This window comes from Arachis duranensis, chromosome 2 (genome assembly GCF_000817695.3).
Source record: "Arachis duranensis cultivar V14167 chromosome 2, aradu.V14167.gnm2.J7QH, whole genome shotgun sequence".
Classification (NCBI taxonomy): Eukaryota; Viridiplantae; Streptophyta; class Magnoliopsida; order Fabales; family Fabaceae; genus Arachis; species Arachis duranensis.
Genome location: NC_029773.3, coordinates 25479987 through 25491702, shown reverse-complemented (window position 1 = coordinate 25491702; position 11716 = coordinate 25479987). Strand labels below are relative to the sequence as shown.

At 29.0% G+C, this 11716-nt stretch overlaps 1 protein-coding gene across 1 annotated transcript; it reads left to right on the top strand.

Moving 5' to 3' along the window:
- Positions 1 to 334: 334 nt before the first annotated feature.
- LOC107474035 (soluble inorganic pyrophosphatase 4) lies at positions 335 to 4191 on the top strand. Its single transcript, XM_016093622.3, has 9 exons — positions 335 to 556; positions 1176 to 1313; positions 1431 to 1459; positions 2091 to 2156; positions 2239 to 2346; positions 3017 to 3082; positions 3175 to 3295; positions 3440 to 3521; positions 4010 to 4191. The coding sequence occupies exons 2-9, from the start codon at positions 1178 to 1180 to the stop codon at positions 4050 to 4052; spliced, it is 651 nt and encodes a 216-aa protein (XP_015949108.1). The 5' UTR covers positions 335 to 556; positions 1176 to 1177; the 3' UTR covers positions 4053 to 4191.
- Positions 4192 to 11716: the final 7525 nt, after the last annotated feature.

Here is an 11716-nt window from a genome sequence, read left to right as displayed (position 1 = left end):
TATAGTAAAATATTAGAATTTAATAATGAAATTGTTAAAATTTATCGTGCATACAAAATTTTTCAAAAATATAAATCAGCAAAACTTATATTATATTACCGAATATATATTAGAAATTTAGTATTTTTAAAAACAAATAAAATCACCTCGAATCCCCAAAGAAAAATTGAGATTGCTTAACAAGTGAAACATTATGATAGGATGGAGAAGCATTATTCCTTTATGCTTCCGTAGTTCCATTCCATCTTATACTCTTTTTATTTATTTAATTTTTAATTTTATTGTCAAGAGTAAAGAAAAGGAAATGCCTCTGGCTTTAAAATGACAAGGAAGCAACAAAGCCAGAGCGGGAACGAACACACACACACAAGAGAACTCCTCTTCTCTTCTTTTGTGCATAAATATAAAGCTCTCTCTTTAACCTCTTTGCTCACACAACAAGCAAAGCATTTTAGCATTCAACACCTTATTAACCCGCTTTTCTAGAGATCCGTCCTTATAACTCCTTGGTTCCAACCCTTTCATTCCATTCCGTTAAAGCTTCTTCCTTATTTCAGTGAGTTCTTTTCTCATTTTCGTTACTCTGGACTCTGGAGCCTTCTTTATTCTTGCTTCCTTCCTTTTCTTAGCTATTTACTTGAAATCTCTAGCGTTTTTTCTTTTTTCTTTTTATGCCGTTTAAAACACTATTTTCGCAACAATAAAAGAAAACTCTGTTTTGCGAAATTTTTTTTTTTTTAAATTTGGTGTATGCGCATTGGATTGGCTCAGATCTGATGCCGTTTTGAGATTCCAGCTGTCGTTTCTTTCGATTTTATCATTTTATATTTTCCATTTTCCGTTTTCCGTTTGGTGATCGTTAATGTTATGGCCTAACTCCTAACCGCCGCTGCCGGCGGCGGCGGCTCTGGTCAACAAATGACTTCTGAATCGGAAATATAGCTTCCGCGTCAAACGGCGTTAATATGTTAATTGACCCTTTTTTTTTTTAGCTTTCCTTTTCCTTTTTATGTTATAGAAAAGTCTAATTTTACGCTATTAAGTGTTATTTAGTTATCTGTATTAAAATTTGTAGCTATGGTAAGAAAATAATTTATTAATGTGTTATGAAGGATATGATGGAAATTATTTTGCGTTTCATTTTTTATTATTTTAATATCTTGAGAGTGTTGCAGATATGTCTCCACCAATTGAGTCCCCAGCCAAGGTTGCCATAACTCAGCATTCTAAAACTCCACCACTTAATGAGAGGATCATTTCATCCATGACAAGGAGATCCGTTGCTGCACACCCTTGGCATGATCTTGAAATAGGTCACCACTAACATCTATTTTTTCTCTTTGAAAGAAAAGATGATTTTGATCAAAATTTGCTTCTTGTGTTTTCTTACTTTGTTTGGCATTCTAATTGGTGATTTCACTACAATGCAGGACCTGAAGCTCCAAAGATCTTTAATTGTGTAAGTATGCTTATAATGCTGAACTTAAATTTTGCAAATTGTTGTAGTTTTGGATGACCATTTACACTGTAAAGGTAGTTATTTTTTTGACATCGCGATACACGTGTGAAACTCCTTTAGCCTCAAAATGCGTCAAAATTTAAATTCTTGTTGTAGAAGTCTTAAGCATCAATGCATCATAAACATTATTTAACTGATGACATGAATTGTGATATAGAAATACAAAAGCAGAGAGATGGAAATGGATATTTTCTATTCACACATTTAGGAAGAATAGAAAATACAAAAAATTTTGTCTTTTAGCAGAAAGATTTTGCATGTCTTGTCCACAACCCAACGAGTTTCTGTATCTATCTACTATCTATGTCTTTCTCTCTCGGCATTTTTATGTCAATGACAGTAGCCAAACATAGCCTTCAGGGGATTATTTTATTGATGCCACACATTATAAGTATACAATAGAATGCTATCTTCAATTACAATCTCTACTAATTGTACAACTTGATATGCAGTTATGGATACAAGCTGCATATCAAGTTGTGAGCTGAAATTGTTATCTGAAAAGGAAATTAAATAAGATCTTTATGGCGAAAAAGAGAATTTGACATTTTGGTTGCAATGAATATTTCAGGTGGTTGAAATTGGAAAAGGAAGCAAGGTGAAATATGAACTTGACAAGAAAACTGGGCTTATCAAGGTGATCAATCATAGCCTGTTGTACTGTTTAGCATGTTAATCTTGTTTCTGTATGATATTCCTGAACATGCATTCATTTGCAGGTTGATCGTGTCCTTTACTCATCAGTTGTATATCCTCACAACTACGGGTTTATCCCACGTACCATTTGCGAGGATAGTGACCCCATGGACGTCTTGGTTATTATGCAGGTACTTTCATTTTGCTCTTTGTCAAGCATCAACTTCTTTCGAATAATTTCCTGTGTGATGATTCCTTGGGATCTAAGCACATGTGAATGCAGGACTTTTGTCAAATCAGGATTTGGTTGCAAATTGTAATGTGAATTGCATGTGTTTGGCATTCTTAGAAATGTTGTCCTTCTTGTGGATGGTAGCCTGTCAAGTTTTTGCACAAGAGCAGGCAAATTTGATATATTGTTATTAATTATAAAATAGAATTTATTGTGATTGTCAACAATAAGTAGTTACTAATGTATTATATCAGATGCAACAAGTTGGTGGTTCTGGTACACGGCGCAACATTTTAAGCAAGCTTTTCAATATAGCTTCTATAGTATTTTCATGATTCTACCATCATATGCAGAGTAATCATTTTCTATTTAAAAATGATGTAGACATTGGGCCATATCTTTCTTATTACTAGGCTATGATCTGTCAATTCAAAATTCATTATTAAGTTACCAATAAATGTTTGCTAACAAATAGTCTTCTGGTTCAATCTTTATTTTTATTATTATATTATTTTTTGTATTAAAGATTTGTGAGCCATCTTATATTGCATGATTTTTAGTATAAGATGTGTCATGATTTACGGTTTTGCTACTTTTTTAGATTCTAAACTTTATTCATACTTCAACAGGAGCCAGTTCTTCCCGGTTGCTTCCTTAGGGCCAAAGCTATTGGACTCATGCCTATGATTGATCAGGTATAAATATTAAATACACAGTTCCTGATACCACATGACAAGAACACTTCTTTTTTTGTATTATTAATCATACACTAACTGACAATTTTCAGGGTGAGAAAGATGACAAGATCATCGCCGTGTGCGCCGATGATCCCGAATATCGCCATTATAATGACATCAAGGAGCTTCCACCACATCGTCTGGCTGAAATCCGTCGCTTTTTCGAAGACTGTATCCTTAAAAATTTTTAATGCTCTTATACTATAGTTTGGTCAGAACTTCCTTATTGTTAGGATCTGCTTAAACACTCGATTACATTATTCTTCTTTTTGCTTTTTGTTTTGGCACAATGTTTTTCCTTCATAAAATAAATAGACAAGAAGAATGAGAACAAGGAAGTTGCGGTAAACGACTTTCTTCCTGCCACAACTGCTTATGAAGCAATCAAGCACTCCATGTAAGCTAACATTTATGTGGTTCATGCACATTACTAATGTTTCTCCTCAGTTTATTAAACTCGAAGATTTTTATACCTTAAGATTAATGAGTTTACATAAATTGATATCATAAAATTTGACCCACAAACTCTTATTTGTTTATTGGAGGATCTAAACTGGCAGACCCTTAAAACCCATACGAGTCAACTCGAGTTTTGGATAACCTTGTTAAGGAAAGTTTAGGGTCTATTTGCCATTTCGTTTAAGGAAATGTATTTGTTTACATTTTCAGTATTCTGTATTTTAAAAGAGTTGTAAAAAAAAAGTAAAAAATAATAAAAATTTGTTTTCCATTTTTTTTGTGTTTTTTTTTTTACAAAATCTTGTAAATAGAAAATTTTTCTAAACAGGTCCTTATATTTTTTTGCCCTAATAGTGCCTTTTCTCAAATATTAAGAATTTAGTTTTAATATTTACAAACGTATAACTATTTTTGTTTGTTCTGAAGGACCCTTTATGCGGACTACATTGTGGAGAGCTTGAGGCGGTAGTGTTGATGCGTGGGAATTTCTTTAATCGTGAAGAATTGAAGACATACTTATGATGATTAAAGGATGCAAGTTTTTACGAATATACTATATATTATGACGAAAAAGAAAAGGCTATATATACATGCATATTATTTTATTATTGAAGAGTGTGAATTCATATCTTCATTGTTTTTTTTTTTTTTTGGTTAAGTAACGGGGCTAACGCCCTCATATCTTTCATTATTAATGCCAAAATTACATGTTCGTTCTCGCCTTACTTTTGTAGTCCAAGATGCCTCAAACATGCATTTTCTTTTTATACTATATTCACCATTACCCTTTTCTTTATGTGCTTATGGACTGTATATTTGCCGTATGAAAACTATATCGACTATATCGATTCGGATATAATTTTGAAAATAAATTAAGTAAAAAAATTTTAAAAAAATTAAGAATAAATAAATTGTGAAAAAAATATTTTATTAGTGACAAATAAATAACATAAGAAGTAAAAATAAGAAATAGTGATGAAAAATATGTATTAAGAATTTCATTAATGTCAAAAAAAAATGAATGAATTTTTTTAAAGTGGAATACCTACTTTTATGAATTTCGTTTGTATTTGATGAACAAAGTCAAGAATAGTGAGAAAAATTAAAAGAGAGCAAAGAATAGAGATTTCTCTAACTTTTAGAAAAAAAATTTGATAGAAGTGAGTTGAGGTTTTTGATAGTCTCAAACTATTTTAAAAGGGGAGTACATTATTCAATGGTTATAATGTTATATTCAATTTATCTTTTTTTATCACATGACTTGTTACTAAATATAGTTGGCTGAAGGTGTTTTTTCACTAAAAATAGATGTAAGAAAAAAAGTTGATTTTCGGATATTCGTGACAAAGAAATATGTTGATAAAAGAATGCTCATAACATGTGATATTATTAATGATGAAACATCTAATTTGATTCACTCCTAACTAAATAATATTTTCTACACTTCAAATTTAAACAATCAATTTTTATCAATTTAATTTTTACTTAAAAAAAAATTTAACTTTTAAAATATTCTTTTTGAATTTTATCCTTTTAGTCTAACACTTATAAGAAGAGGTTTACTTTTTTTTTTTGGGCTATGTTTGAACCATCTTAAAACTATTCATATACAATAAAATTAAATTTTTAGTGTACAACAACTATCATTGACTTCTTTTATATTTTACAAGCGTCATGTATTATAAAAGTTAATTATATATTTGTATATATGTGTATTATTTTATATATTTTTAATATTTATTTTATAATTAAAATATATACATACGTTATATTGAACAATTTAATTAAACTAATATGATTTTCAGACATAATTTTCAAACATCTTTCATGTAAATAGACATCATTGATTTATCTCTCTAGAGATTTATAATACAAAAAGTGATAAACACAGTGCGAAAATGACGGAAACTTTGGCATCTTGATAAACTGTTAGTTAATTATGTGTTCAAAATAATAACCAATGGTGCATATCCTTCGTCTAGAGTTTCGTATAGCAACGTTTCACATTTTTATCTTATTAGTTAAGGGAATTTAATTTAACTAGATTTTGATCAGGGCAATGTGTGGAGAATTTGAATTATAATTTTTATATATATTTATATTATTTTTTTGTTATTTATGATTGTTAAAGTGATCATTATAATTATCGTTGTAATATTTAATTATATAATCAATTTTTTTATTATTATAACTTATGATATGTTGCTAACGAAAAAAGAGTAAATTCTAATGATTTAAACTTTATTTGTAAATCTTATAATTTTTTTTATCGAAAATAAGAAGATTTGAATTTACAATCTCTTAAATAAGTATAGAGAGACTATGCCATTTGATTTGGGTAAATTTTATTAAGTTCTGAAATTTTATCGCCCTTATTACAGAATCGAGAAAACAACTTTCAAGATTTCATTCTGAGATTTCATATTTTTTGCTCTTAGCAGATTTCTTATTTGATATGATTACTGTTGCATGCTATACTTCCTTCAGCTGTTTATCTTGATTGGAACTATTTCAACTAATCAATGGATTGATTCATCTTAATGAAAGATTTCATTCTTTTGCTAATGTTTAAATTGGAGTGTTGTGTTGTGCATATATTTGTACATATTTCTTCAACTTGATAAAATAAAAAAATAGAATTAATAAAGATATTAAAAGTGTGATTTTTGTCAATTGAAGGAACTATTATTGCTAGAGACTTTCATGTAATTTTTAATATCCTAAGTTAAGGGAAGGATCTTTTGAACATTTTATTTGGGGATAATCTTTTGGATTGGCTTTTAGAGCCAACTTTGTTTCTACACTGCGGTGCCAACCTTATAATATGCTTGGATAGTGAAACTGCTTGATAATGGAACATTTTCATAAAGGGGATGCTTCCATAAAGATGCATCAAATGTCTTTTTTTAAAGATGTTTTTTAATAATTAAAATTTAACACATATAATCACTTAAATTGTGTTATTTTTGTCAAAATTAGGTCAAATAAATTAATTTGACCGAAAAATAGTAAATCAAAATTTGAATCGGTCTAAATTAATATTTTTATAAAAAATAACTATAATACCCTTATTATATAAAATGACTAAAATACCTTATTATATATTAATTTTAAAAATTTTAAATTCTAGACTTTTTTTTCTTTGTCGTTATAGGGTTAGAATTTAAACTTTTCAATATATATATATATATATCATAAATTATCAAGAACTTTTTCTTCCTCTTCTGAGCAAGATGATGAAAGAAAGTGGATAGAAAATAAAAAGCTTTTATTTTGTATATACCTAAATCTTACCACTTATTTATGTCATTTATCAGTAAATAAATTATTTTAACATATACTATAAAAAATAATTCTAATTATAATTAACAAATATTTTTTAGCAATAAATGACTAATGACTAATGTAAAATTATGTTATTTTATTATATTAATTTATATTGAATTTTATTCCTTATAACGTTTAGTTTTTATTGTATTTGAAGAATAATATTTAAATCTATTATTAGAACCACTTATAAAGAAAGAAGAGTGAAAGACTAACAATAAATAATTAAATATAGAATCACTTATGCTAACGTGATATCATGTTAAAAACTTAAAAAATTAAGAATAAATCTAGAAACTGCATTTAGCTCTATTTTAATATATTAAAAAATATATTATAAAAACATATAAATATCACTCATATAAAATTACATAAGTACATATCAGTCTTATTTATAAAAATATTTAACAACTTAAAAATCATATAAATATTCATTCACATACCCTGAAAAATAAACATATGATATACAATTTTATTCATAAAACATATTTATATCACTTGAAAGTCATTTACACTTCTTCATATAAGAATATATGGAACTTATTCATCATAACACACTAACAGAAAAGAAATATCCTTTTATTTCAAATATTTGTTATCGATGTGATCCACTTGTCATCTTGCTTCATTTTGAATCCCATGAAACCTTGCAAAAAAATTTTATGAACTACTATAGTAGTCATGTGCTAAAAGTTAAGATAACTTTAAAATTGAAATATATTGGTTTATTTATTTTTATTAGATACATCTTAAAGTGCACCTTTTATTATTGTATAAAATAGATGATTGATACGATAACAAGGACGGATTTAGAAATATTATTAAGAAGAGGCCAATAATATATATAATATTAAAAAATTATGCAAAAAATTATATAATGTAAGATGTATTACAAAAATATACTGATAAAAAAATATATTTTAAAGTGTAAAAAATATGTGTGTAATTTTTACTAACGAAGTAGTTAATTTTTCGTATCATAAAATTCATCGATAATAGAATCTGTGTCAAATTTTTCAGCAATTTTCTAATATAATTAAAAGACAATTAGCAAAAAATTCATCTTTCATTTTGTTTCTGAGTCATTCTTCATAATATTCATAGCTGAAAAGATCTTTCAATTGTAGCAGTTGAAACAAAGAGAATTAATACTAAATTGATAAAAAAAGACGGTCACAAGAGAAAAAGAATTCACTTTATGGATTTTAAAAAATTTTACTCAATTAAAAAATATTAGTAATTATATCTTTTTCAGATTTTTTTAACATTGTTATTTAGTTTTTAGATATTAGAAATCATTAATATTTAATTTGGACTAAACTTTTATTTATAATAGACTAAATATCAAATAAATTTTAAAAAAATTAAATCATACTTAATAATTTATTACTATTAATTAAAAAAAACTGAGGGACCAAAGCCTCCACTCGTCCCCCTTATGTCAGTCCCTGCATGATAAATCTCACACCCAATCCAACTATAAAGAAATATATGAGAACTAACACTAAGATAGCTCGTCAAGCAATACTTACAAAAAATGTTGTTACCTTGATTTAGTAATTATGTTAAGTCAAGTCCTTTTTTCATAATTGATTGAGTTACTATCATTTTCTTCTTTACTTTTTTCCTAATAAATATAACTACGTCAATCAATACTTATAAAGAATGTTACCTTGATTTAGTAATTATGTTAAGTCAAGTCTTCTTCTTCATGGTTAGTTGTGTCACTATCATTTTCTTCTTTATTTTCTTTCTAATAAATACAATTATATAGCCATTTACTACATATATTTAGCAAAAGTGGTAAAAAAAAAAGAGATATGAGATTATGTGAGGAGGGATAAAGAAAATGTGTAAAGTGAATGTTAATTTATGGGTTAAGTATGATTTTGTTCCCCAACGTAGAGGCCGAAAATTGATTTCGTTCTCGACTTTTTTTTCGCTACAAAATGATCCCCCTAAAGTTTCAGTTTGTTTTAAAATCGTCTTTTTTACCAATTTTATTTTTTTTATTACCAAATTACCTTTCATTAAAAAATTATAAAATAAAAAAAAAGAAAAAAAAAGAAAGGCATCAGAGGGAGAAAGAGAATCGGGGGAGGGGGAGCGAGAAAGAGAAGGGGGAAGAAAGAGAATCCGGGGGAGAGGAGAGGGAAGGCCTCACTGCACCGTCGCACCGCCGTACCGCCGCCTGTGATCGGAAGGAGAAACAGAGAGCATGAGAGGAGAAAGTTAAGGGAGAAGAGAGAGATCAGAAGGGAGAATGCTAAGGGCCACCGCCGCTGCTCCTCGCCGTCGTTGCTGCCGCTCCTGCTCCTCGTCGTTCAGTCCTCACCGTTGGATCTTACCGTGCACTGCGAGCCATTTCTGCTCATCCTCCTCGCCCTCGCCGACGTCATCGCCTCGCCTGTCGCCCTCGTCTCGTCGCACCTCCTCCTCGCCGCTCACACTGCTACCCGCGTCTTTGCCGCTGCTCCACGACCTTCACTGCCCGCCGCTTCTTCTTCTTTTTCTTCTTCTGCTTCTTCTGTGAACTGAATTTTTTGTGGAATTTCTAAATTTTTTGTGAAATTTATTGTGGAATATCTGAATTTTTTTCTTGGTGATTCTGAATTTGTTATGAAATTTGTTATCTTTTTCTTCTTCTGTGAACTGAATTTCTTGTGAAACTTTTGAATTTTTTGTGAAATTTGTTGTGGAATATCTAAATTTTTTGCTTGGTGATTCTGAATTTGTTGTGGAATATCTGAATTTGTTATGAATTTGCTGCAGAATATCTGAATGTCATGCTCTATTAATGAATCTCTACTTTTTATTTGGCTTGAATTTGGAATATTGTTGCTGCTGAATTTGTTGATTAATTTTCAAAGTGCACGTTGCTTGAATTTTTTTAAATATTTTGGTCTATTTTTCACGATCTGAAGAAGATGAAGAAGCAGAGCATAATCTGAAGAAGATGAAGAAGCAGAGCAAGAGAGGAGATGTCGAAATTGTAATAGAGGGTAAGGGTATAAATATCCGAAGGACGATTTTAAAATTACATTAAACTTTAGGGGCCATTTTGTAGCGAAAAAAGGCCGGGGACGAAATCGATTTTCGACCTTTATGTTGGAGACCTAAATCATACTTAACCCTTAATTTATATAGTAATATAAAAAAAGTAAGTATAAAATGTGAGAATGAATTAAAATTTAACTCAATTTATACCTATTAAAAAGAATTTATTAATATTGAAGGATATAGTAACCTATATAAAATTAAAGAATAAGAGAATATGAAAAATAATATTTAAAAATTCCTATGAACATTGGAAACATAGAGTAATCCATATAAAATTAAAAAATAAGAGAATATGAAACATAATATTAAACAAATCCTATGATATTAAAAAGGTATTATAAAGAATAGTAACAGATGTTTTTATTCTTTGTAACATTTGATAACTTTAATGGCTAAGAATAATAGAATTCTAAAAAAGAATAGTAAAATTTTAAAATGTTAAAAATAAATCTAAAACCACTTAAAACTAATGTGGCATCATGCTAAAAATCTAGAAGGTTAAAAATGAATATAAAAGCTACTTTAGCTCTCTTTTAATAGATTACTAATAGATGTATAAAAATTACACCAGCATTCAATTATATTATTACATAGAAAAAATAATTACTTTTCAAACATATATTGTTTAAAAAGTTATCTAAAATACGCAAATTTAATTGGATGATTATTTAAAATTTTGTATACTATATAAGTATATCGATATTAAAATCTTGTTAAAATACCAATTTAATTGATCATATTGCATGTGAAGATTTAAAATCTAAATCACAAGTCCATGAGAATATGCAATTCACGGTAATTTTGTTATAATTTTTTCTAGATATATAAAATATTCTTTTCGGCCAAAAACTTAAAGAGTTATCCAGCAAGTTTATTCTTTAGCCTATAAAAAATACGATGTTAAAATATTTACAATTAAAGAACCATAAAAAAGGGATAAAAATAAGATGGAATTATCAAAAAAATTTCTCTCTATACAAAGCGTCTAACCAACCTTGATTTCCAGCCAAATCACCGATGAGGAGAGATTTTGTCTGAAGAGGACACTCTAGGAACCAAGACCCCACTAAAAAAGCATGGAGGAGAGGTAGTGACCTGAAATACTTGAGCGCAAACATCAAGGTACCAATGAAATAAAATAGTGAGATAAAATTAACCTATTTAAGCTTTAAAAAGCATACTTTTATCATTCAATCTCAATTGCCAAGGAATCACAAAAACATGACAAGAGAAGAAAGCTAGATGAGTGTGGAAGGAGGTAACGAAATAGAGAATGTTCAAAGGCACTCTTTTAGTGAGACAGTGAAAGGATAACATAGACCAATGGTTTTTGAGGAGGATGTGGTGGACGAAATTGTGATCCATATTCTTTTGTACTTGTATGAAATCATTATTATGGCAACAGTTGAATTCACAACTTCGTTCAACTAACCAGCAAGTGTACTGGGTCGTCCAAGTAATAAACCTTACGTGAGTAAGGGTCGATCCCACAGAGATTGTTGGTATGAAGCAAGCTATGGTCACCTTGTAAATCTCAGTTAGGCAGATTAAATTGGTTTATGGGTTTTCGAAAATTAATAATAATTGGAAAATAAAAAGGGATAGAAATACTTATGTAAATCAAGAGTGGAAATTTCAGATAGGTGTATGGAGATGCTGTGTTCCTCTTGAAACTCTACTTCACTACTTGCTCTTCCTTCAATCCTTCTTACTCCTTTCCATGGCAAGCTGTATGTAGGGCATCAC

Bases quoted from the DNA above. Each gene is read 5' to 3' on its own strand.
- LOC107474035 (XM_016093622.3), top strand. From the start codon at position 1,178: ATGTCTCCACCAATTGAGTCCCCAGCCAAGGTTGCCATAACTCAGCAT. The intron at 1,460-2,090 runs GTAAGTATGCTT...TGAATATTTCAG, and splicing joins CTCCAAAGATCTTTAATTGT to GTGGTTGAAATTGGAAAAGG. The intron at 3,522-4,009 runs GTAAGCTAACAT...TTTGTTCTGAAG, and splicing joins GAAGCAATCAAGCACTCCAT to GACCCTTTATGCGGACTACA.